Below are 25,111 nucleotides of genomic sequence, written 5' to 3' on the forward strand. Positions count from 1 at the left end.
CAGCTATTAAAGTCAGAGGTACTGTTCTCTGAATGGGCAGGGTGTGGGGTCTGGGCCCCCTAGTGCGCGGGAACTGGTCCATGAGGAGAGTGGCTCTAGTGGGATTTTATATTTAGGAAGTTTCATATTCCTCTGCTACCTACTGCCTGCTGCATCTTCTACTGGACTTTGTGATTTCCTTTTAAAATGCAAATTCATTCTTCAGTGTGTGCTGGAGGGTCCATGTGCCTCTTTCCCACGGAGGCTCTGAAGCCATGCAGGAAGCCATTCACTGCATCCTCAGGCAAGCCCTGAGGGACCTCTTCCGTCTGGGAGGGTCTGACCATGCAGGCTTGCATCTGGCACCCTGGAGCACCCGCCCAGGAAGGGGAGGGGATCAGAGACCCCCCGAGTGGCACTCAGTGCCTGCTCATGGCCCGGGAGGGTGTGTGCAGATGAGCAAAGGCCAGCACAGGTGCGGGCTGTGGGGGTGGGGCACTGAGGTCGGTCATGGGGGTGCGGGTGTGGCTGGGGCGGGCAGCCAGTGGGAGAAGCTGCCTGAGACACCTCAGCCTCCCAGTGGAGCCCAGGAGGTTCTGTGGTGGCTAGTGAGCCAGGTGCTGGCGTGCAGGGTGCATGCATCTCCGGATCGCATGCTTTTTCGACTGTGTCAAACATAATGAAGCTGCTTCTGGAAGTCTCATTACTGAAATTCTGCCCTATAAATATATAATGCAGTTTCACACTCCCTTTATTTATTCATATTCTGCTTATTGATGGTCTGGTGACGGTAGTAATAGTAATCATGCAGTAATGGGTGGTGGTGGGCATGCCCCCTTTCCATCCTTGCTTTTGGGTATACTGGTTGACATCTGACTTCTTCTGAAGCCACAGAGGTGCTGTCACCCAGCATGACTGGGGACACCGAGCTTCCTGTTTTAAGTAGCAGTTCTGGCTGGAATGTTTGGACAGTGTTGGGCCAGCAGTGAAAAGGAGGGCATGCGAGTGGAAGCGCATGCAGACCTGTGTGTGTGATGGGCACACATGTATGCAGCAAGTATATATTAGCTTTAACACATACGTGGGTGGAAGTAAACATGTTTTAATCTCTTTCAGAGGCCTGTGGGAAGAAATAGAGTAGCGTTTAGTCTCCTGTGGGCACTGAGAGATTAAGACCCCTTATGGGTCCTAGGGATTCAAATCCTGCAGAGGCAGCAAGCCCGCTCCTGAAGCTGTGCCCTTGGGCGCCTGCCTTCCTCTGGGGGACTGTCCTGCCCCACCGGCTGCTGGCTGCCCCTGCACAGCTCCCCACCTCCCCCTCAAGCTTTCTGCAGGCTTCCTCCAGCCCTGGGGACCCACCCACTGCAGGCGGGCCGCATGCACACCCATCCCAGGATTTTGCTGTTGGGCAGGGCCTCAGTAACTCCTGCGCCACCCATGGAAGTGCCTCGCTGGCTACTGACTACTGGTTTGGCTTTCGGAGACTGGCCTGATTGTTAAACCTCCAGTGGTGGTGGTGGTGTGCAAAGTGGTAGTGAGTGAGGGCGTCGGTGGGCGGGGCCCTGGGAGGCCAAGGCCGTGCCCTCCCTGCGGCCTGGCACTGGGACCGTGAGCTGGGCAGGCACATGGTTGGCTGGGCGACACGGGCGCCAGGCCTGGTCTCCCAACAGTGGGAGGGGCCCCAGCTGCTCGTCAGCTTCTGTTCCCCAGAGGCCGACTGTCCCTTCTGCTCTCAGGACTTAGTCTCCCCTGGGGCTTTTTGGTATCCTGCACAGGTTTTGAGCATCTGGGACCCTGACACTCTCTGGAGGTGCCCTCACAATGCCTGGGGTCAAGGGCGGGCAGGCCTGTGTGCTGTCCCCAGGCTACCTTCACGGAGCCTGCAAGAAGGAAGGAAGGAAGGCGAACAACATTTTTATGGGGGTTCAGAACAGTAGAAGCAGGGCCTTGTTGGTTGCTGCTTGAGGAGGCGGTGACAGTGGCTTCCCACCCACGGGGCTGCTAGACGCTCTGTTGGTGAATATAGTGGAGTCTGTGCCAGCCCCTTGAGACCCTGGGTTTCCTGGGCTTGATCCATGGGGGGTTCTGGGCCATGGCTCAGCCGAACACGGCATCTTGAGGGCGGTGTCTGCACTGCAGAGGGTGTAGGATTTCCACGTGTGTGTTTCCATTATTTAGAGACCTTAAAACACTCATCTATAGGCGCACAATGATAAGGTTCCAGGGTGGTGCAGAAAGCCTACAAATAGGAAACCTGGAAGTGTGGCTTTTCTGTTAAAAATTACCAATCACATGAGTAATAATTTAAAAAAATACTTCATTGAAGTTATAATTAACACATAGTGATTCTTACATGCAGCTGTGCATCAATGTCAGTAACTTTTTTTATTCAGGTATCATTGATATACACTCTTATGAAGGTTTCACATGGAAACACAATGTGGTTACTACATTCACCCATATTATCGGGCCCCCCTCCCATTCCCCAGTGCAGTCACTGTCCATCAGTGCAGTAAGATGCCAGAATCCCTATTTGCCTCCTCCGTGCTGCACTGCCTTCCCCATGATCCCCCCACACCAAGTGTGCCAATCATAACACCCCTCGATCCCCTTCTCCCTCCCTCCCCACCCACCCTCCCCCAACCCTCCCCTTTGGTAACCACTAGTTCCTTCTTGGAGTCTGTGAGTCTGCTGCTGTTTTATTCCTTCAGTTTTTCTTTGTTCTTATACTCCACAAATGAGGGAAATCATTTGGTACTTGTCTCTCTCCGCCTGGCTTATTTCACTGAGCATAATATCCTCTAGCTCCATCCGTGTTGTTGCAAATGGTAGGATTTGTTTCTTTCTTATGGCTGAATAATATTCCATTGTGTATATGTACCGCATCTTCTTTATCCATTCATCTACTGATGGACACTTAGGTTGCTTCCATTTCTTGGCTATTGTAAACAGTGCTGTGATAAACACAGGGGTGCATCTGTCTTTTTGAATCTGAGAAGTTGTATTCTTTGGGTAAATTCCTAGGAGTGGAATTCCTGGGTCAAATGGTAAGTCTATTTTGAGTTTTTTGAGGAACCTCCATACTGCTTTCCACAATGGCTGAACTAATTTACATTCCCACCAGCAGTGTAGGAGGGTTCCCCTTTCTCCACAACCTCGCCAACATTTGTTGTTGTTTGTCTTCTGGATGGTGGCGATCCTTACTGGTGTGAGGTGATATTTCATTGTGGTTTTAATTTGCATTTCTCTGATGATTAGCGATGTGAAGCATCTTTTCATGTGCCTGTTGGTCATCTGAATTTCTTCTTTGGAGAACTGCCTGTTCAGCTCCTCTGCCCATTTTTTAATTGGATTATTTGCTTTCTGTTTGTTGAGGTGCATGAGCTCTTTATATATTTTGGATGCCAACCCTTTGTCGGATCTGTCATTTATGAATATATTCTCCCATACTGTAGGATGCCTTTTTGTTCTATTGATGGTGTCCTTTGCTGTACAGAAGCTTTTCAGCTTGATATAGCCCCACTTGTTCATTTTTGCTTTTGTTCCCTTGCCCGGGGAGATATGTTCATGAAGAAGTCACTCATGTTTATGTCCATGAGATTTTTGCCTCTGTTTTATTCTAAGAGTTTTGTGGTTTCATGATTTACATTCAGGCCTTTGATCCATTTCGAGTTTACTTTTGTGTGTGGTGTTAGGCAATAATCCAGTTCATTCTCTTGCATGCAGCTGTCCAGTTTTGCCAACACCAGCTGTTAAAGAGGCTGTCATTTCCCCATTGTATATCTATGGCTCCTTTATCGTATATTAATTGAACGTATATGCTTGGGTTTATATCTGGGCTCTCTAGTCTGTTCCATTGGTCTATGGGTCTGTTCTTGTGCCAGTACCAAATTGTCTGATTACTGTGGCTTTGTAATCACCTGCTATTTTAAAGAGGGATTTTTGGCCATGAGCCACCACCAGAATTTCCATGAGAGACGCCGAGAATCTAGGTGTTCGTCCTTGAGGTGTTTCTTTGTGGCTGGTGCTTAGGGTGCCTGACGGTGATCAGCCTGTGGAATCTCTCTGATACAGGTTCCTGTATCTAAGATCCACCTTTCCATCTGTGTTAGAAATTGAGGACCTCGTGTGAGCTGGGCACAGGCCTCGCTCTGAGGGCAGCCACGAGGCAGGTGGCCAGTGGGGATGGGGATTTTGGGGTGGCTGGGGAGGCAGTTTTTGAGTAAGAATGGAAGGCAGCCGCTTGTGGCTCCGAGGGGCAGAGGCTACCAGCGGGACACCCTGGGCAGGCGCTTGGCTGAAGGGGAGGGTGCTGAGGCTGGCTGGGGTGGGGAGGGAGGGAGGGTGGCAGTGCAGGGGACGGGCCGTCGGACCAGGGCTTGGGGCTGCTGGGAGCCTCAGGAGGCTGCTGCAGAGGGGAGCTGGGCACTGGGCCTGGGGCAGACCACCCGATGGAGGGTCTGTGCTTGGATGACCGCCCTCACTCCGTCGTCTTCTTCCTTCCAGAGCACTGTGGCTATGCACCCAGCGTCGCTCCCGGGCTGCCTCTCAGCACCGCACACCCCTCACTGCCGGCTCCGTGCCTCGACCTGCAGTCCTCGGCCCCAGGCATCTCTGCTATGGCGGCAGCCAGTCACCCCCCGGGGTACGGAGGCACTGTGGATGGCGGCTACTTCCTCCCATCTGGCCACAGCAGGCCCAGCGGAGCGCCTGCCCTGGAGAGCCCCCGCATTGAGATCACCTCGTACCTGGGGCTGCAGCACAGCCCTGGCCCCTTCCTGCATGACGTGGATGTGGAGGACGCTCTGCCCAGCTCCAGGCGGCCCCCGTCCACTGCCACCTTGACGCTGCCCCCCCTGGAGGCCTACCGCGACCCCTCGTGCCTGAGCCCGGCCAGCAGCCTGTCCTCACGCAGCTGCAACTCCGAAGCCTCGTCCTACGAGTCCGGCTTCTCCTACCCGTACGCGTCCCCGCAGACCTCCCCATGGCAGTCCCCCTGTGTGTCCCCCAGGACCACGGACCCAGAGGAGGGCTTTCCCCGGGGCCTGGGTGCCTGCAGCCTGCTCGGGTCCCCGAGGCACTCACCCTCCACGTCGCCCCGAACCAGCATCACAGAGGAGAGCTGGCTGGGGGCCCGTGCCTCCCGGCCCTCGTCCCCCTGCAACAAGAGGAAGCATGGCCTCAATGGCCGGCAGCCGCCCGGCTCCCCCCACCCCTCGCCCACACCGTCCCCTCACGGCTCACCACGGGTCAGTGTCACTGACGACACCTGGCTGGGCAACACCACGCAGTACACCAGCTCAGCCATCGTGGCCGCCATCAACGCGCTGAGCACAGACAGCAGCCTGGACCTGGGCGACGGCGTCCCTATCAAGGCCCGCAAGACCGCCCTGGACCACTCGCCCTCGGTGGCCCTCAAGGTGGAGCCGACCAGCGAGGACCTGGGGGCTACGCCGCCCTCGCCTGACTTCCTGCCCGAGGAGTTCCCGTCCTTTCAGCAGGTCCGCAAGGGTGCCTTCTGCGACCAGTACCTGTCGGTGCCCCAGCACCCATACCAGTGGGCCAGGCCCAGGTCCCCGACATCCTATGCCAGGTGAGCTGGGGTGAGGCGTGCAGAGCCCACAGGCCAGGCCTGCATGGCTGCAGCATCTCAGGCCTGGTGGTCACAGTCCAGCAGGCAGGGCTGGGCCCTTCTGCGTGTCTGGGACACACCTGCCTGGCCCTGTGCGGCTCTGGGCTTGGCCACCAGCCCTTCTTGTCCCTTGCTCCAAAGGCCACCCCATCTTGGCCTTCAGTCACGTGGTGTCACCTGTGTGACTGTGTCCACATTTCCCTTCCTGTAAGGATGCAGTCCTTTTGGACAAGGGCGTTCTGAAGATGTCATCCCCACATTAATCACATCTTTAAGGCCCCATCTCCAAACAGGTCTTACTCTGGGTGCTGGGAGGTAGGGCCTTAGCATATGCGTTCTGGGGGCATGAGTTGGCCCATAACCTGGGTTTTTGAACATGTGCGCTCAGCTTCTTTGTTTTTCTCTCAAACCGAGCAGTCCCTCTCCTGTTTGCGTCTCTGCCTTCTGCTCACCCACTGCCTCCCTCCCCCCTAATTGCCATCCCTGCATCTGTGCAGATGGAGCCTCCGCTCCGCAGCTCCCCAGGGCGGCAAATCCCTGTGCCCCCAGCCGGCTCTGCTGGTGCCGGAGAGCAGCGCCGCCTCCTCCCCAGGGTGCGTGTCCGCACCCGGGCGGTCTGGTGATGGCAAGCTCAGCGTGCTCCAGCTCCTCGTCTGGGGATGTTGGTTTTTCTTCTTAAAGTGTGCAGGGTGCTGGCACTCCGTTGGGTCCACTTACCCAGCACAGGGGTTTTATTTTTAACTAAACAGCTTTCCCAGCAAGTGGGCCGCTAATGACCCCTGGCAGAGTGCTTTCTGTTCCAGGGTTTTTATCAGGCGTAAAAATGTCCCCACGTGTCTCCCCATGCCCGGTGCTGGCTCCGTGGACGCAGGGCTGTAGCCGCCTCCGCAAGAGGCACGCATGCGTCTGCATGTAGTTCTTGATTCGGGGGTGGGGGCTTGTTTTCCTGTTCTCTTCTTGTTCATTCTGGAGGCAGGACCGGAAGGAGGCCCCCCCGGCCCCCGGCAGTGTGCCCGTAAGATGGGATGGCACGTTCACCTGCTGGCTCGACAGGGTTCTCTCTGCGCAGAGCCCGCCTCTCCCCACATCTGAGGCACGTGGAGTTCTTTCGCCTGCAAGTGGATGATTTAGGTCTCAGTGCTGAATGAACCCGACTAAGCCTTTTTTGGAAGTTTGTGGCAAAGAAACAAAATGAGAGTCAGTTTTTAAACCAGTCAGATGGTGGATACCACCTTTCTGCACCTAGAATAGGAGCCATTCAAGATTTAGAATGGGAACTGCCCACTTCTTTCAATACTACAAAGTTCAAAAAGCTGGTACGGCCCTGTTTGTCAGACACTGGGAATTAAAAAAATCCATTCAGAGGCATTTAAACATTTTAAGAACTGTCTCTGCCTATGTCTATCTTTATAACTTTTACACATTTTTATATAAAGCTTATGTGAATACACGAGAATGTGTCTGCAGCACACAAACAATATACCATTCACGACCTGCAGCCCCGTGGATGTGCAGGTCGTAGTTGCCCGTAGTGGGACGTCCCTGAACTCCTGACGTCGAGGGAGACACGAGTCGTCCATGTCCCTGCAGGCTGGAAGGCGGCTGCAGCGGGAGGGTTTTGAGGGCTTGATGGAGCTGTAGGTAGTTTCCAGGGCTGCTGAGATGGCAGCGCAGCCATGGCCCGAACAACGGAAGTCCTTCCTCATGCCTGGCGCTGGGCCTGGCTCCCGTCCGCACTGGCCTCCCGCCTCCCGTCTGTCTCTGGGACCTTATTTCCCCTGTTTACAAGGACGCGGGCCACCGGGTCTGGGCCTGCCCAGTAGCCTCACTTCATTCAGCCCCTGCTGTGATCCCAGATCCGGACTGTCGCACTCTGAGTCCGGGGCGATGAGTTTGAGGGACGCAGTTCAGCCTGTACTGCCCACACCTGCATCCGTGGTTCTGGCGGGCCGCCTGGGCACTCGGAATGCCACCGGCCTGGCCTCGCTAGGGCATGTCTGTGGCACCTGTGCGGCCCATGACCGGGCTCTGTCTCTCACTCACGGGTGCACTTGCGTCTGTGAGCTAAGAGGACACGCAAAGCAAGTGAAGTGCACCAGGCAACCCTCGGTGGGTGCGAAGTGAGCCTCTCCCACCGTCAGTTCCACATGAAGTGTTTCCTGGCCCCTTACAGTGTGTTTCCATGTGTTCTGACAGCTGCCCTCGAGGACCACGGAGGCCACGATGGAGATGGGAGGCCAGGCAGTGGGCTGCGAGCAGGGTGGCTGTGGGACATGCTTCCCCCACCCCAGCTCGTGCTGTGCCGAGGAAGTGCATGCTGGTGCTGGCAGCAGGGTCTCCCCAGGGAGCTGAAGTGCTAGGTTTTTAGTGTTCTCTGAGGTCCAGAGGGAGAATTTATCACAGCGAAGCTTCCCCCTTCCCCTGGCGTGCTTTTAACTCTGTCCTGCAGTGAAAGGAACCTTGTAAAGAAAGGTGTGCTGGGCTGGTCTTTGCCAAGGGGTCTGGGTGTCGGGGGATCACTTCCCACTCGGCTGTTCCATCCGCACGGCACTGAGGGCTGTGAATAGCCCCCTGGAGCCCCTGGCGGTCACGGTGGTGCTCGGTTCCTGCCCAAGTCGAAGCGGCTGTGCTGGCGAGCTCGCAGCACGGTGTGACGGGACATCATGGTCTGAGAGCTCAGGCCCACCTTGGACCATGTGGAGTGACGCTCCATTCTCAATGCTTGGGAGACTCACAGAAATCGCAGGGATGTGCTAAAGGCCCAGAGAAATCAGAGTTTTAAACACTGTACTCTGGGGAGAGCCAGGCCGTGAGCCCTGTGGGAAGGAAAGGGCTCTCCCCCTTCCTGGCCTGTTTGTAGGGTCACCACCACCGCACAGGCCAGCCTGCTGCACCGCAGGCATCACAGGTGCACGCAGGGTCGTCCTGGGGCTGCTGGGTGGGTGGCGGCTTTAGAGGCTCCATGCTGACCCACAGGAGCTATGGTTAAGTGACTTGCTTTATTCCGTCCCTTGCCCAGATGTGGGGCACCCGTCGCAGGCCGAGGGCAACCTCTTTGCGGGTGGACTTTGCTGCCAGGCAAGGGAGGGCCCTTGCGCTGCCTGCACTGGGCGTGTGTCCAAGTTTGCCTTCGGAAAGCCCGCAGCACACGGGCACAGAGGCTGCGAAGGAACAGACTTTGGGGGGAGGAGCATCTCGGGGGGTCTTCTTCCGCGCTGACAGCGCCCTCGCCAGTCCTGTACATGAGATTTTGCACTTTTGATTTGAGTTCTTAAAAAGAGGGTGTTGTAAGAGGTGAGGTAGCTTGATAGCAGTTCTACTGACATGGTTCAGGGGCAGCCATGTGTTCAATTTAGTGTATTTCAGACATTGTTTCTTTTACGTTTTTGGCTGTGGTATTGAGGATTTTTATAATATCCATAACTTAGTCTCTAGGTAGTGCTAGGTTCCAAAAGTCTAAAAAACTGCTCATCCCACCCTGATTGCATTTTATAAGTTATCTGAATATTTCAGAGTTTATCCTGATTTGGGCAGAAAAAAACCCATGGGCTGGTAGGAACTGGGATGCGTCCTCCCTGGGGGTCTCCCCGCTGTCCCACCTGGGGTGGCCCTGGCCCTCAGCTGGTCTGTGTGCAGGCAATTGCGTGTGGCCAGCCTGTGGGGGCGTTGGGCATGTTGCAAATGGGTGATTTTTCTTTTTGTGACCCAGCAGGAGGAGCGTGACATCTGCAGGTCCCAAAAGAAAGCTTGCTGATCATGGGCTCCAGTGAAGGTGACCGGTGGTGCTGTGGGGCCGCAGATGGGGCTCCGCCCAGCCCCCTGTGTGGATAGGAGCAAGCTTGGGCCACTTGTTCAGGTCCCCAGTAAATAATGGGTAGAGCTGGGACCCTCCCCTGAGATGAGCTGCCCCTGAGCTGCCCTCCCTGAGTCCCTGCTCCCAGGTCTGCAGCGGAGGCCTCCGTAGGCATTAGGGAGATGCCTGCTGCCTGGCATCAACATACAGGTCCTGTTGCTGGGATGCTGAGCACACTTCTGGGGATGGGTCTCCAACAGGCTGGGGGACTGGCTTTGGCCACAACCCCTTCTACAGGCTTCTGCAGGTCAGCCAGTTGTGAAGGGGCTGGGTGTCCAGGGCTGGGGCATAGAGAATAGTGGCGTCCGTGTGCTGGTGGGGCAGGGAGTGGAGCTTTGACCAGGTTTTGGAGGGGCCGCATCTATGCTGTGTGCTGCTGAGGCACAGGGGCGTGGGGGCAGAGCTTTGACTGGCTATTTGAGACCCTGCGTCTACACCATGTGCTGTGTGGGTTCTGGCTTTTGGAGCACACAGCTGGCACTTTGGGGCACTGACTCCCGACTTGACAAATTAGCCTGACCTCAGCTGAGGCCGTGGATGTGTGGCAGAGGGGGAGAGGCTTGGGGGCTGGCCTCCGGCCTCGTGCTGTTTCCCGAGGTGTGTGGGGAGGGCTTGGGCCAGGTTCTCTGATGTGATTCTCTGAATGTCTGTTATCAGCCACGAAAGGGAGAAAGAGGAACTCAAGCGCTTCTGTGTTCCTGGACAGGATAAAATAATTTGAATCGGTGGCTTTACACCCAGATTTTAAGTGAAGCCATTGAGATCTGAAATATTGGCTAATCTGATAGAAAAATCCAAAGACTGAGAGGGTCACCTGCCACAATACCAACGGGCCCCAGGCATGGCCCTGCTCGGGCCCACCTGTGTGCGCGCGCGTGGCGGGGCTGCCCTCGGGCTTCTCACCTCATCCGGGAGGTTGGGAGGAAGTGTCCAGTGGTGACACACACCCGTGACCACAGGCAAAACAACTGATTTCTGCTCAGCCGTTGTCCTGGGGCAGAGCCGCCAGTTCCTTGGGCCGAGAGCGCCTGCAGCTGAACCAGCCGTGGGAAGTGGGCTAACAGACCTCCTGGGAGACTGAAGTTTTATCAGGGGATGGAACTGCCCACATTTAGGAGTAGCCTTCCATGCAAATTAATGGGACTTGTTTGCCAATGTTTCTTGGGTTCTTGAGCAAAAACCTATTATTATATGTCATGATGAGGTTTGCTCTGTTTTAAGTGCTTCTAAAATGTCTTCTGGAAGCTGAGGTTTGGCACACAGTATTAAATTAAGCTGGTTTTCCATAAAGAAAGCAACGTGCATTAGATCTCCTGTCCCGTACGGGAGGGTCTGTGCTCCGAGTGTCCCCACAGGGGACCCGGGAGGAGGGGGCTCCGAGGCCGCACGCCTGCTGCACTTGGCTCAGCGCTACGAGGACTCGGGGTTCAGGGTGCCCCAGGCCCCCTGCAGACTTGGCTCACTGCACAGGCAGGCGTCCCGCTAGGCCCTAGCTGTGAGGAACAGGGTCTCACTTTATTGAGGGGCTGTGTCTCACCGGGAGCAGTCACACCTGCTTGGAGCTCAGACACGGTGGCCGCTCTGCGTTTCCGGTGTTCAGCATTAGCGGCCCCATTATGGATAGCCGCGTATATTGATAAGGGCACAGCTCAGTTCTGTTTGTGGGCCAAGTGGGCTCAGTGCAGTCGAGCCCCGGGGGGCCCTCGGTCCACATGCGAGAGCCCAGTTTCTCCCAGGAGTCACTGTCTGCAGGTGGACGTGGCCCACTGAGGTTGCCCCGCTGTCTCCCAGGCCCAGAGTGAGGCAGGGTACGTCGGGTCCCTCCCCAGGGCCCTGGGCACAGGGCGAAGGAGCTCATTGCTGTGGGAGGCAGAGTGCGAGGCCAAATGGGGAAACTGAGGCATGTGGAAATTTCTAGACACAAAATAAAAGAGCAAGAAGCCAAAGGGCCCCGGCTCCCCGTCCTTGATGGCGTGGGATCGCCGGAGGGCTCCAGGCTTCAGGCCACGTGGGTCAGGCCAAGGCTCACCAGGCAGGTGGCGTGCACAGCGACCAGGGGTGGTGGAGGTTGTCTCATCGCAGGCCGGTGTTTCGGAGAGAAGTGGTGAGGCTCTGGCAGAAGTGTGGGGCTGCTCCCTGCGGCCTGGGCCACCCCTGTGGCTGAGGATGGGGGCTTAGCCCCAGGCCTGCCTCGTTTGGACGCCTCCCCGCAGACAACGGCTGTGTTGGTCACATCCCAAACCACTGCCCGGGGAGTTCCGGGTGCTCCCCGCGGCCCCGTGCTGGCCCTGAGAGGGTGGAGTGGCCCTCAGGACCTGCCCGCCGACCGGCCTGGCCTCCCTGGGCGGCTCGTTGGGGCCCCGGTGGACCTGCCTTAGCTTGGTGATTCCGAGATGCTTGGTTTTTCTAAGCGGACCGGCGGGCATGACCTGCACATCCTCATTCTTCAGCTTCATCTGCGTGGTGACCGGCCAGCCCGTGGGCAGTGATGAGAGGGCATGGGGCTCACGGAGCCAGCTTGGTGCCACGGATGGGCAGGGCAGCGGGAGGTGGGCTTCCCAGCAGGCCTTCCCCCCACTCCCGGGAAGCCCTTGAAGCAGCCTGGCCCTGAGGGGTGGAGGGGTCCCCGCAGTCACAGGCTCACCAGCCAGCAGCAGGAGCCCCAGAGGGGTTTTTCTCCATGTGAGTCTGATTTCTGGACAAGAGCACCCCCTCCCCGTCTCGCTGAGCCCCCCCTCTTTTACCCTACAAACTCTTTTACCCCTTTTGCGTAGGGCTCACTTTTCCAGAGGGCAGAGGACGGGTTGAGGCTCCGTGTACGCGCTGGCAGAGGCCATGGAGGAGACCCCCAGGGAGTCGGCTCTCCAGGCAGGGGCCAGGCCCGGGGCTGCCCGGGGTCGTGGGGGCCAGGCCCACCCTGTCCTCCACTTGTCTGACGCGCAAGAACTGTGGGGTTGCAGGCCTCGAGGGCAGGGCCTGAGCCTGTCCATGGAACAGGGGCTGTGGAGGTGGGACAGGCGCTGGCTTTTCGGGAGGGTCTGCAGAGTAGGAATAAGAGCAGGGAGGGATCCCCACGGAGGCCCCACAGCCCGGCTGGTGGACCTGCCGGAAGGAGCAAGTTCTCATGAAATTGCTGAATCTGTCATTAGAAAAAGCCCTCCACGGTGGCCTTGATGTTCTGAGTCCAAGGTTCCAGCTTTGTGACTGAGCTGAATTCCGGCAGAGCCCCCGGCGGCCCTCGCTCGGCCCCCTCTGCCCCAGCACCAGGCAGAGACCAGTCAGGAGGTGGCGGCCTCTCTGCGGACAGGGCCTCCTGGAGGGGGTTGTTCTCCAGAGCCCGAGGCTGGGGGGTGGGGACCGCCAGCCACAGGCCCCTCCTCCTTGAGCCTGCGGCGTGGCCCCACCTGCCTCCTTGCGCTTTACTGCCAGCTCTCCCTCACCTCCCCCGCCCTGCACAAAAGCACCTTCTCTGCTTGCAGGGGGCCAGGAGGCCTCGTGGGGGCGCTGTCCTCCCTGTGGTTGGCACCTGTCCCTGAGTCCCTCTCAGCGTGGGCAGGGCCAGCAGGCTGCACTCTGAGGCTTCCCCAGCCCCCCGGGTGAGAGCTCCTGTCCGAGGTCTCCCCACTCCTGCTGTGGTCTCTCCACTTTGCTGAGGTCCCCCAACTCCTGTCCAAGATTCTTCTCAGAAATGAAAGGCCGGAGGGGCTGCAGGTGACAGCCTCGCCCCGTGGGGAGGTGGGAGGGTGGCCCCAGCCTTGGGGAGTGAACCCCACAAGTGATGGCAGGGGCAACACGCAGATGGGAGGGGATGCCTCAGGCCCTTTGACCCCTGTGGGCTGTTGGCAAAGAAACCCAGCTCCTCACGGCTGGGCCTCCTGCCCCCGGGGCACCCTGGGCCACCCTGCAGAAGGTTGGCCTCTTCTGTGTGGGAAGGACCTTAGCCTGGGGCGCAGGTCAGAGGGCTCGGCTGCGCGTGGGTGGTCCCCGAAGGGCGAGCTGTGTGGTCTCAGCTCAGCCTCTGCCCGCGGGAGCTTTGCGGGGCCCTGAGGCCCTGCTTACATGGCTAAGAACTGCCCTGCTAGCCTTTCCTAAGATCACAGGGGGAAACCGAGGCGGCCAAACAATCAGGAGGCCTTTGGCTCAAAACCCTGAGAAAATGGGTTGTGTTAAAATGCCGATAGTAGGATTTCCCTTAGACTTGCTCTGCTGGTCTGTCCTTTGGAGGGACTTGAGTCCTGCCCAGTCCCGAGTCTGCGGCCTTCCCTCTTAAATGCAGGCGCCTCGCAGAAGCCCCCTCGGTCTTCCTCTAAGTGATGGGTGCGTCTGGGCTCAGCCCTGAAGGGCCTTCACTCACACCGTTTAAACAGAACCGCTGCGCCTCTGCGCTTCTACCACGAGGGAGAACTTCACACCCAAAGGGGTCATTCTGAGGGTTTGTGACTGGCTGGCTGGTGCTGGGGGTGTGCGGTGGAAACCGGTTTTCTGATGTTCTGTGGGTGCAGCCTTTCTAAGGAAGAGGCTCCGGGGCTGCAGCACGCGTGGCTCAGGGAGACTCGCCAGACTGGCTGCCTCCCGTTGAGGAGCAGGAGAAATTGAAACATGAACATGTGCACTATTTTTCGGTTGTACAAGGACTAACCTCCACTGTGGAGTGAAAAGCACACACTGCAGACAGTCCTCGGCCTGGAGCCACAGGGGCCGCCTCGCACACGCCTTCTGGTCTCACCCGTAAAGGCTTCTGGTCTTCTGCCCTGTTACACGGAGCTTTAAACACAGTCGGGATTAGAGAGGCCAGCCCGGTGGGTGTCTGGGTTCGTCCCGGACTTGAGACGGATCAGGCTCACCGATCCCCCGGCCCAGCTGCATCGCTCAGCACGGCCCAGACACCCCTTATCTGCAAACGTTCAGTGTGTCCTTCAAAGGCAGGGCCTCATTCTTAGAACTATGATGCCATCAGATTTCACATTAGATGCTAACGAGCAACTTAAGTACTTGTTCCGTGTCCCCAAGGGTCTCCCTGGCCCTTCGCGTCTTCAGGGCTGGGAGCAGGCTCCTCGCTGCTGGTGGGTGACTCCCTGGCCGGTCGGTGTCCCCCTGCCGGGGCTGGCTGCTGCTGGTTGCCTCCGCGGTGGCATGTGGCATGCTCTTCCGACCCTGTTCCGTTTCTTTCTCGAACTAGGGCTGAGTCTGGGGACGTATTGTGATCCTGGCTAGGTGCAGTGCGCCCGTGCAGGCATCTGATGTCTCCCTCTGTGCCATCAGTGGTCACTGATGAAAGGGCTTAAAAGCAACGCACAGTTTAAATTGGGGACGGGGTGGGAAGGCCGGCCCAGCCTGAGCCTGGGCACCCCTTTAGGCCTGGGGCAGGGCCTGACCTGAGGAGCCGCTTATCCAGAGACTTCCGACCGCAGAGCCCTGCTGTTGGTGGGTCGTCATCATGGCGATGACCTTGGTTTTGAGTTGGGGGTGAGTGTCCAGCCGATCCCTGGTGCCTCGTGCTGTGGCTTCCTAGGCTGCCAGGTCATGGGCTCCCGGCACCAGTTGCAGACGAGTGTAGCAGCCACGCAGGCTTGGCCTCGCCCTCGGGGATGCTGCCAGGGCCGTGCTGAGGACTGCCGCAGGTCAGCGCTTGGCCGGCGGCAAGGGGCCTCCTGTAAGGCAGGGACAGCTGTGACTGACACTGTCATGGGCACCTCTTGTCATGGGCACCTCTGTGTGACTGGGCTGTTCTGAGACCCTCACGCTTTAGAAAGACTGGGCCTTCCCAGGCGGGCTTGTAGCTACGGGGAGGCAGGCAGCCGGATGGATGGAGCGCCCCTGTCGCCCACCAGCATCCTGGTGCCGCGTGGGGCCCTTGGCGGTCGGCGCGGAAGAGCCGCGTTACTCCCGGACTTTGGGCCGGTGTGTAGGTGTGCACTGAGCGTTTAAAAAATGCTTCACTTTTCCTGTGTGGAGGAGACACAAAGGTTTGGTGAAAAATGAAAGGCTTTTCTCACGGGAAATGACGGTCACCACGGCCCTGAGAGCAGAGTGATTCAGATCAGGGCTCCGGGGGCGTCTTGTTCCACTGGGAGGCCTCGCCCTGCACAGCAGGGAAACTTGCTCCCTGATGTCACACAAGGCGTCCCCAGTGTGCCCGGCAGGCTCAGCTGTGTCCCCGGCAGTCGGCAGGGTGGGGGCCTGCCGCCTGTGACCCCGGATGGTCCTACCCGCAGCGCGCTGTGGGGGGCTCGGTGTCAAGTGTCACCCGCCCCACCTCACCAGCGGGAGCAGTGTCCCTACACCGGGAGTGGCAGTGACGGTGCCATAGAGCGGTGGAAGCAGAGCACAGAGCCGCAGGGCCCACGTGTGGCAGCGGCCCCGGGCCTCCTGGGGTCGTGGTGCCAGCAGACTCAGTTCCTAGGAACCAGGCACAACGACAGGCAATTGAAAGACTTTTTATTTTGCAAAAGTTCCAGAGTCACAGGAAGTTGTCGAGAAATCCGCATCCCCTTCGGCCCGTGTCCCCGACACCAGTCCCGTAACAGCCACCGGCCACCTGGGCCATGACGCCAGCGTGTGCAGCTCTGGGGAAGGTGCGCTCGCGCTGAGGCCTCACCCCAGGTAACGCCGGACGGAGGAGCCTGGTGTTGTCGTCGTCGTCCCCGTACAAGCGGACAGCCCCCTAAGAATTCAGGAGAAGGAGGTAGTCTGGGAGCTGCTCAGGCTCCTGCCTGGAATAGCCACCTCAGCAACAGCCAGAGGCTGGCCTTCATGGCACAGACCTCCCAGGTCCCCTGCACCAGGCTGGGCCATGGACGCTGGCCTGCGGTCTCCGGGGCCAGGTTCAAGTGGAGGCACCAGTTCTGCGGCAGAGACGGGTCACGTCCGTGTCCTCTGCATGAGCATCGTCCTGTTTTGTATTTGATGAATTTGCCCCTTCACACGGTGTTTCCCAGGCCCCTGTCCCACTGTTGGTTGGGGTCATTAGATGGGACTTCACAAACGAGCGAACCAGACAAGCCAGTGGCAGCGAGCGCTGTTTGCCATGGCTGAAGGTGTCAAGGACAGTGGCCACCCCTCCGGAGTGGCCTTTGCAGCCTGAAGGAGCAGGCGCTCTGATGGGTGGGTGTGGGCCTGGGACCCCCGCTGTCTTTGGTAAAATGTCTTTGGTAAGAAATCGGGACCTGTGGAGGCCCTGGGGGCACCCCTGGTGATTTAGAAGTATTTCCTATTTTACTGTTAATGCACAGTGGGTTGCCACACACTTGGGGTTGGAGCGTTGCGTGAGGACCAGCCTCAGAGGCCCCTTCGGTGTGTGCTACCAGCAAGGATTAACCACATCAGTGCATGCTGGTGGGCTCAGCAGCACGTGCACGGTGGCCCCCCCAGCCCCCCTGGAGGCGTCTGGAGGTGTGTCAGGAGCTGCTGTGCCGGGCCTGCTGAGGAAATGGCAGGAAGGCGCCTGTGCACACACCTGGGAGCTCACCCCCTGCCGCTGATAGTAGCCCTGAGTGACCCAGAAGTCTAGCCGTGGAGAACTAGTCAATACTGAGATGAGTGCTGTGGCCAAATCATTCTTGAAGTTAAAATGCTCAAAACGTGATGTTTAATTTTTAAAAGCCAGGGCATCTTTTAGATATTTTATATTGTTGAATATATCCCTTATTAATAAAAATACAGATATACACCCAATTATGGAACTGATTTCTCAGTATATATGGGTGTGTGTGTGACAGTAATTCCATATAGGGTCTGTTCATACAAATCAAGTGGACCCCAGATAGGACTCTTAACACCAGTTTTCTTGTTTGCACTGAGTGTGACTTTTTAAAAAAATGAATTAAGTTGAAGGTGAGCGTGGAGTTTGAAATCACCTATTACATTCAGCAGGCAAAGCCCAGCAGCTGCACGAGGCCACAGGGGGCTCGCCCCACCGCAGAGCATCTCCCTCCCTGCGGCCGCCCACTCTGTGCCTTTCCCAGACTTGGGTCTTTTCTCTGAATCAGAGACAATTTAGCATGTTTTGTGGAGCTGCCAAATTCTTGCTGAAAATCTCCGACCCAAAGCAGTAATCTTAATCGCCCATCTCGGCAGTATTCTGTGAACTCTTCTAACTTCAAACCCCACACACCGTGCAGCCCTCTCTGCCGGTGACCCGAGAGCAGATCGTCACCAGCAAAGCGTCCTGGGGCTCTGAGTGCAGCCCGGGCCCGTGCCCGCCTGCCCCTCGGTCCCTGCTCCTCTCCGATCGCTCTCCCCTTGTTCTGATTCCTGGGAGTCAGATGACCTGGCCCTTCTTTCGGTGTTTGTTTCCTTTTCTATCTATAACAGGTGAGTCTTTACGTAGGTCAGCAGTGTGTGTAAGGAAAACACAAAATAAGAACAGTGTATCGGGCATCCTGAGCGGAGGTGTGCTCTGCCGGCCCAGTGGTGCTGGCACTCGCCGAAGCACAGCTTCCTGCTGCCATCCCTGTGAAACGGACTTGTCTGGAGGATCTGTCCCGGCCCTTGTGCCCCTTCCCAAGGAGCCGCTTTCCCCCCTTGTGCCCTCGCCTGGCCATGTTCCCAGAAACTGAGGCTGATCACCTCGTCTAGGAAAGGCCTCAGCGTCACGGTGCCTCTCGGTCCGGAAGCTCTCCAACTGCTGTGAACGCAGCATCGCTGCGCCAGCCCCCGGCCCAGCCGCGTGCCTTCTGCCTTCCTGTTGTTCTGGGGCAGGTGCAGAGCCTCACGCGTGTTTATCCCAGTCGTGGTCAGTGTCGGTTTGAGCTTCTCTGAGGTCTTGCGCAGCCAGAAGCATAGCTGGCCCAGCCCTCACGGTGTTGACATTGAGGTACACTGTGCAGCCCATGGTGCCCCCTGCCCAGGTGCCAGAATGGGCGCCTGACACGGGCTCCCCTGCAGACAGGCACCCGGGTGGCCCAGGCCAGCTCCTGTGGGGACATGTTGGCGGGCACGCGCACTGGGGCTTTCTATGCCGAGCCTTTGTCTTTGAGAGGGCAGGACCCTGTAGCGTGTTCTGTGGGGGAGAGCAGGGCCTTCGGACGCTCAGAGGCCTGGCCTCCCCGTGGCCCAGTCATGATTCCCTGTCTGACGTAGGCTATTAACACGTGCCCCAGCGGCGGGAGGAGGGTGCTGCCCGTTGTGCGCCGAGGATGGGCCCTGGCAGCCGGCACACAGCTCCCTTCCCCGGCCAGCACCGAAATAGTCAGCTGCCCCCAAGCTCTTCCTGAATTTGACCAGAGCTCTCCGCCCGCCCTCGGTAGGCAGGTTCTTTTCCAGGCCTTGCATGGATCCTGGGATTGAGGGGTGGGGGGTCTGCAGACATGTCCATTCCACTGTTTCCAAAGGGCCAGTTGTGTTCCAGCTGGTCAGGCCCTGCGGCAGGTCTATTTAGCAGGGCAGGGAGCTTATCTTACCTCTTTGCTTCTAAGATGTTCTGTTAGTTCTGGAACCTGCTTTATTAGGGAGGTAAATAATTTAGGGAGGCCCGTCATGCAGGAAGGAAAATATTTTAAGGTCGTACGTAGAAAACGTTTCCATCTTAACTGAGTGCTTAGGGTGAGAACCTGACTGGCCTCTGGCCACAGGCCTCAGCAAATAGCCGTCAGCCTCACAAGGCTTAATGCCAGGACATACCCTTACTGATGGGAATCTTGAATGAAGGACAGTGAAGGATGGGCATCACATCACGCCCACACAGTGAGGGGGGGCTCTGGCGTGTGAGGCTCCCCAGGAATGCTCAATGCTGTGCCGTGCCGTTTCAGCCCCTCGCTGCCGGCCCTCGACTGGCAGCTGCCGTCGCACTCGGGACCCTACGAGCTGAGGATTGAAGTGCAGCCCAAGTCCCACCACAGAGCCCACTACGAGACAGAGGGGAGCCGCGGGGCCGTGAAGGCGTCGGCCGGAGGACACCCCAGCGTGCAGGTAGGGGGTCGGCTCCGGCGCAGGGTACGCCCCACAGGCCGCTGATCACCGAGGCAGGCCCAGGGCCACCTCGCAGGAATGTCACCGTGTTTTCTTCTCTCCCTTTAAACTTGTCATCTCCCAACCAGCTTAGCTAAATATCTTGTGCACCTATAGTTACATAAACATCCTGGCTTTCTCCATGATACATGTAGTAGCTGGAACCAGGATAGTGTGTTGCTCTTATTTCTGCATCTCAGCTCTGCCGTCATCATTGAACCTGGTGTAAAGTCGGAGCCTCTCTCGGTGAAACCGCCCTGGGGGAGCAGGCGTCCAGCACACAGGCCCTGGGGGCGGCCGGGCAGGCCTGCCTCGGCTCCTGCGACACTGTGGGGCATCCCGCACTGGCCATAGCCGTCGGCTGGAGCAGCCTCTGTAGGTGACCTTGTCACTGTGTCTGTGGACACTGACCGTTTGTTCCGTATCTTCCTGAGCAGCTGTATTTGACTCAGAGAAGAGAGGAAAGGGGGAAAGGAAAGGTCAAGGAGACTGCTTGGCCCCTCAGGGCTCCGTCTCACTTCCTGGGGGTGGTGGTGGGCAGGTGGGCAGGGGGCTGTCTTCTGTTCCCCTGGGAAGACGTGGCCCTGGTGTCATAGTTTGTAAGGGGTCCTGGAGCAGAACATACAAAAGAAGATAAATGGAACCTTGAAATAAAAGTTTTATTTTGGGAGACCTTTTCTGAGGCAAATCTGTAGAAATAAGTTTTCTCAGGAAAGGGACAAGCCTTACGTCCAGTCACAATGCTCACCCTCCAGAAACTTGAGCCTGGAGGAACTCCAGCTGGAGCCACTGAGGCAGGCCCGCCGTCCCTGAACCGTGGTCCTCTGGCGGGCCCACAGCCGCCTCCTTGCAGTGCTCCGGCTCCGAGGATGGAGCACGAGGCTGCCCGTTCAGGGCTCCGGCTGTGCACAGAAGCGAAACCGAGGGCTACGCTGGGATGGTGAGCTGCAGGCACCCCAGCCCAGTGCTCAGGGTCCAGCCAGGCCAGCCTGGCTGCAGGCCTGCGGCCCCCTCTGCCCCTCTGTCCACCTTCGCTCAGCGCTGCCCCCATCCCAGCAGCTCACAAGCCTTGAACCAGCTTCCTCGGGCTGCTTTCTGAGCTGTTACCGGCTGGGATCCTTCCAAGGGTCCTCTTCCACCCTCTGCTTCCAGGACTGGTCTTGGCCAGTCAGTGGTGGGCTCAGCACAGGTCCCCTTGGCCGGTATTCAAGGTTCACTCAGATGCCGGTTCCACGGGGCTGTGTTGGCTTCCACGCTGGTCTTAAGGGCCTGAGCCTGGGTCTTTGGAGCAGTGGTTCTCAAGGTCCGGTCCCCTGATCCGCGGCGCCAGCCTCTCCTGGGAACCTGTCAGAAGTGCAGGGCTCTGGCCCACCGCACGCCTGAGCCCGGAGCTCTGGCTGGGACCCTGCGGCCTGGTCCCATGTGCCCCGGCATGGCACCCACTGTGGGGCCCGGGGGGGGGCTGGCATCTTCTGCCCAAGGACCAGGAGGGGCCCTCTAGCCCACCGGGGACCGCGGACACTGGGGGCTGCTGCCTCACAACACTTGGGGGGAAGTAAGGGTTGCCAGGCTTTAGACAACGCATTCACCCACTGGTGGCCAGGGAACCCCGACCAGGAGAGGAAGCATCTGCCAAACTTGCTCCTGCTCCCCACGGGCAATGAGGGAGCCCCAGACTGGCTGTGTGTGGGTGTCAGCCCCCAGTCGGGTCTCTTAAGTCCGCCCAGGCCCCTCTGATGTGACCTGCTGGGGAGGAATTGCTCGCCTGCCCCCGAGCTCAAGGCCAAGCAGTGTTGACAAAGATTGCTTCTCCCCGGTCTGGGCACACACAGCGACACTGGGAGACCCAACCCTGTCGTTTAGGGAATGATGGAGGCCCGAAGGGGTGCTCAGCAGGGCACCCGTGTTTTTATTTTATTCCATTTAGATAAATAAAAAGCTCTCCAGGGCAAGAGCCGCAGAGACAAAGGCTGTCTGCCAACGTGGCAATCAGCAACCTGAGCTTTTGGGGAGGAGCCGGGGGCTGCAGCCCTTGAGCCTCGGCTCATGGACGGTGTTAGGGGGGGTGTTTGTGGCCGAGCGCTTGGCACCAATTGATACCTGTGTGGTCAGCTGTTTGACTCGAGCAGTCAGGAGCCTTGCCAGTGCACAGCGGCCAGCCTGACATTTTAAGTTGCCACCTTAATGAATGCCTGCATCAGCCGTGCTCTGTAGCCACAGGCATTTAACTCCCACCTTGACCACAGTTTTCACTGAACGAAGAGCATTGTTTTTGAGTGGAAAAGACACTACAACAGGAGGAAACACAGCTGTTAAAGAACGGGGGGCGGAAATAAAGCAGCAGAAATCATGGCTGAATGCCCCGTTTCTTGTCAATTATATCAGCGAGGGCCGCACCTGTGGGGGAGAGTGCCACATGCCACCATGAACACCTTTATGGTGGAGACGCATGGCCTGGGCAGGCAGTGCCCTGGTGCAGGTGTGTCTGCTTCCGCGCATGCACCCAGGAGCCGTCATGGCCGTGCGGGGCCTCCGCGTCATGGCACAGGGTGTTGTGCATCGTAGTGTGCCGGCGGGGAGCAGAGATGTTCTGGGGGAGTGATGAAACCTGAGACAGCAGTTAAAATGCCCCTAAAATGTCTCTTTAGAAAGTGATTTCAAATTAAGTGATGGCAGAATGGGAGAGGTGGGTTATGGTTTGAACAGAATGAACACCCCCAGCCTCACCCTGGAAACGCCGAAGGAAGCAGGGCCCCATGAGTGGCGCCGGGGTCCCTAGCATTCCCCTGTGAGAAATGAGTGTCGGAGCTTTCTGGTGCCCCTGAGGTGGTGAGTTCGTCTGCACATCTGAGGTGGGCAGTGAAAAAGGAGGTGTTTGGGGGCTTGTTTTCGCTTTTAGGGACCGGACCACAGATGGGATAAAAATAGAATTTGCTCATAGTTATGAAGCAAATGAAAATAGAAAACTCTCTCAGTTGCCGAGAAAGCTCAGTAACCACAAAGTTTTATTCTGTGCCACGGTTATTTTCGACAATCCTCTGACACCAGGGCCCATGCCCACGCCCACGCCTCCCCTTTCAGAGCTGCTCGCATCCCCAGCAGCCATGGCCAGGCCGTGGAGCAGCCGACGTGGGGCACGGCCCCTCCCAGTAGCTGCGTGGGGTCAGGCGGCCAGAGCAGAGCCGTGTGTCGGTTCTGGGGGAAGTCAGAGCCGCCACCACTCAGACCTCGGTGTGGCTGGTGTGGGCAGAGCCCACGCACTTGGCTGGATGAAGACATGCCGTCCCCCCCAGCACAGCCGGTTCTGGGACGTGCCCTGCATTTCCTGAAGTTTGTCCATAAAGCCAAAGCTGGTGATCCCCTGAGGAATGGGGCCCCCACCACCAGTGCCACAGAGGGAGGGCTGGTCTTTTCGGGGCTTCACTGACCATGGGAGGGTCTGCCCTGCCCTGCCCCTGGGCTCAGCATCCAGGAGACAGCAAAATGCAAAACCTGTTTTCCAGGCAGACCGAAGTCTCGGCTAGGAAGGGGCTGGCCCTCGTTTTTATTCGGGGACATATGTGCACGTGGCTTGCCCAGCGTCGTTCAGCGGCCACGGTGGGAGAAAGCCAGACCCCTTCCGCCGTGCGGGTCCTTCCCTGGACTGGCCAGGGTCCGCGCAGCCCTGGGGCTTGTCCGGCCGGTCCTGGCTAGGACCGCGGCTGCTGTGACCACCCCTTTGGGTGCCCCCTGCCCCCCTTGCCTCGCCGGCTGGGGCTGGGTGGGGTGGCGGCTGCCCCTCCACGAGGCCCCTGGCTCTGTGGGTGGGGTGCTGCAGCCGGCCTCTGCCGGCCTTGTTCTGTTGAGACCAGCACAGAAAGGACGTGGGCTCCCCTGGCTTCCGCGCTGAGGTCAAGCCCTCCTGGGGCTCTCGGCCCCAGCTGGTCAGCATCTGCTTGCAGACAGGGGCTCGGGCAGGCAGCCCCCACCCTGGGGATGGGGAGGTCGTGTCATGGCCACAGTGGGCCAAGCCCCTCGGTGTCCCGGGTGTCTGGGGCCCCTACCCCCGTGTCCCACCCCCCTCCCCAACTTACGGCCACCTGCCTGGCCATGTGTGGGGTCACGGGCATCGGTGGGTTCTGAGGTGTCCACCTGTGGGTTCCGGGGAACTGGGGGCTTCCCCCGTGCCTGCCCCAGGAAGGCATCATTGGCAGGCCCACGTGGGCTCTTATGACTGGGGGCGTGTCCGTCCTGGGAGGAGCCCTGCGTCCCCGCCGTGAGGGAGCCTGGGGCTCCGTGCACCCCAGTTTCCGAGTCTGCACGGTTTCTTCGGTTTCCTGCCCTGTTTCTCGGATGCCCTGTGCACACCGCGTCCTGCCCCTGCACCAGCGCAGGCTCTGTCCCAGAGCCGTGTCCGAGGACACATGGCAGGGAACATCCCTGTGCTGGCCACTCTGTGGGGGCCCAGGAGCGATCTCAGAGTGTGCTGACCTCTGACCCAGGGGTCAGGGGGTTAAGCTCTGTTTACCAAGCTACCAGAATAGCTAGGCTATCCCACAGGAGGCCGGTTTGTGTGAATAATTAACAGGCCACTGAAACATGAAACTCGGCGTCCATTCCCTCTGTGGTTCCATCTCGCGAGGAGGCGCGGCCCCGTCAGCAGGGCCCGGGCAGCCGGTCTGGGCAATGGAGGGACTGATGTGGAGGCACCGGCCAGGCGGCAGGGGCTGGGGGGCCGGATGTGCAGGGGCCCCGGCCAGGCGCGGGGCAGGGACCGTGCTCTGCCCGCCGCTCGGGCTGACCTCCCTGGGGCAGCTGGCTGTGGGCTCACCTTTGCCCCCTCTGACCGTGGCAGGCCTTTCCTGCCACAGGCATTGGAGAGCTGCCTCCACAGTGAAAAGCCAGGAGCAGTACTGTATTCAGATCATGGAATTCAGCACCCAGAGCAGCTGGGGGCCAGCACTCGGGCTGGTCTGCGGGGCATCTCCGCTCTCATCACGGCCTCGGGCCTTCCCGCGCGGTGACCTGTCAGAAGCAGGGGTCTCCGACTCCAGAGACAAAATGTGCCTGGCCTCACAAAACCCAGAGAAGTAAGTGTCCCTAATAACTGCTGTTTGGTGGCAAACCTGCTTGGCCCAAGTTGGAGCCGAGCGTGGAATGCCCCTGGGGGCAGCAGCCTGCCCCCGCCCAGGGCCCTGCGCTGGGTGCCTACGCACCCACGGGGAGGGCACCTGCGTGCCATGTCCCCGCCTGGTGGACTCTGTGCACCGTGGCTTCTGTGCAAACTGGACCCCACAGATGGGAAGCAGCGTGAGGCTGACCCAAGGGGGCCCATTCGTTGCGCCCAGACACAGGGGTCTGGGCGACAGGGTGGGTGCTGGGCCCATCTGCCCGAGCCCCCTCCTGCTGCTTGTTTTCAAGGGCTGCTCTGTCCTTAGTGGGGCTCCAGGCTGGAGGGATGCTGGCATCCTGCACTGCAGTTACGTAACAGTCCCTGTGTGGCTGGGCTGGGGCACCCCGGGTGCCCCGTCGTGAGCTCCCAGTGGGGGCAGCAGTCTCGCAGGCTGGCTTGCCACCAGTGTCACCTCTTCCCCTTCAGGAGAACACTGGGCTCTTGTCTGGAGAGAGCGCTGAGCTCTGCGTCAGCACAGATGGCCAGAGTGGCCGGCTGTGCAGAGGCGAACGCACAATCGCGCCTTGACTGGCGCAGGTGGCCGACC

General features: G+C 58.7%; 1 protein-coding gene across 11 annotated transcripts in view; it reads left to right on the plus strand.

Moving 5' to 3' along the window:
- The window catches only part of NFATC1 (nuclear factor of activated T cells 1), a 170,056-nt gene that overhangs the window by 9,963 nt on the left and 134,982 nt on the right, over positions 1–25,111 (plus strand). For all 11 annotated transcript variants that reach the window (XM_073213264.1, XM_037007418.2, XM_037007419.2 and 8 more), the window contains exons 2-3: positions 4,486–5,572; positions 19,214–19,373. In XM_073213264.1, coding sequence (XP_073069365.1) covers positions 4,486–5,572; positions 19,214–19,373 — 1,247 coding nt within the window. The remainder of the gene's footprint in view (positions 1–4,485; positions 5,573–19,213; positions 19,374–25,111) is intronic.

Source organism: Manis javanica, chromosome 9, assembly GCF_040802235.1.
Source record: "Manis javanica isolate MJ-LG chromosome 9, MJ_LKY, whole genome shotgun sequence".
In the NCBI taxonomy this organism is placed as follows: domain Eukaryota; kingdom Metazoa; phylum Chordata; class Mammalia; order Pholidota; family Manidae; genus Manis; species Manis javanica.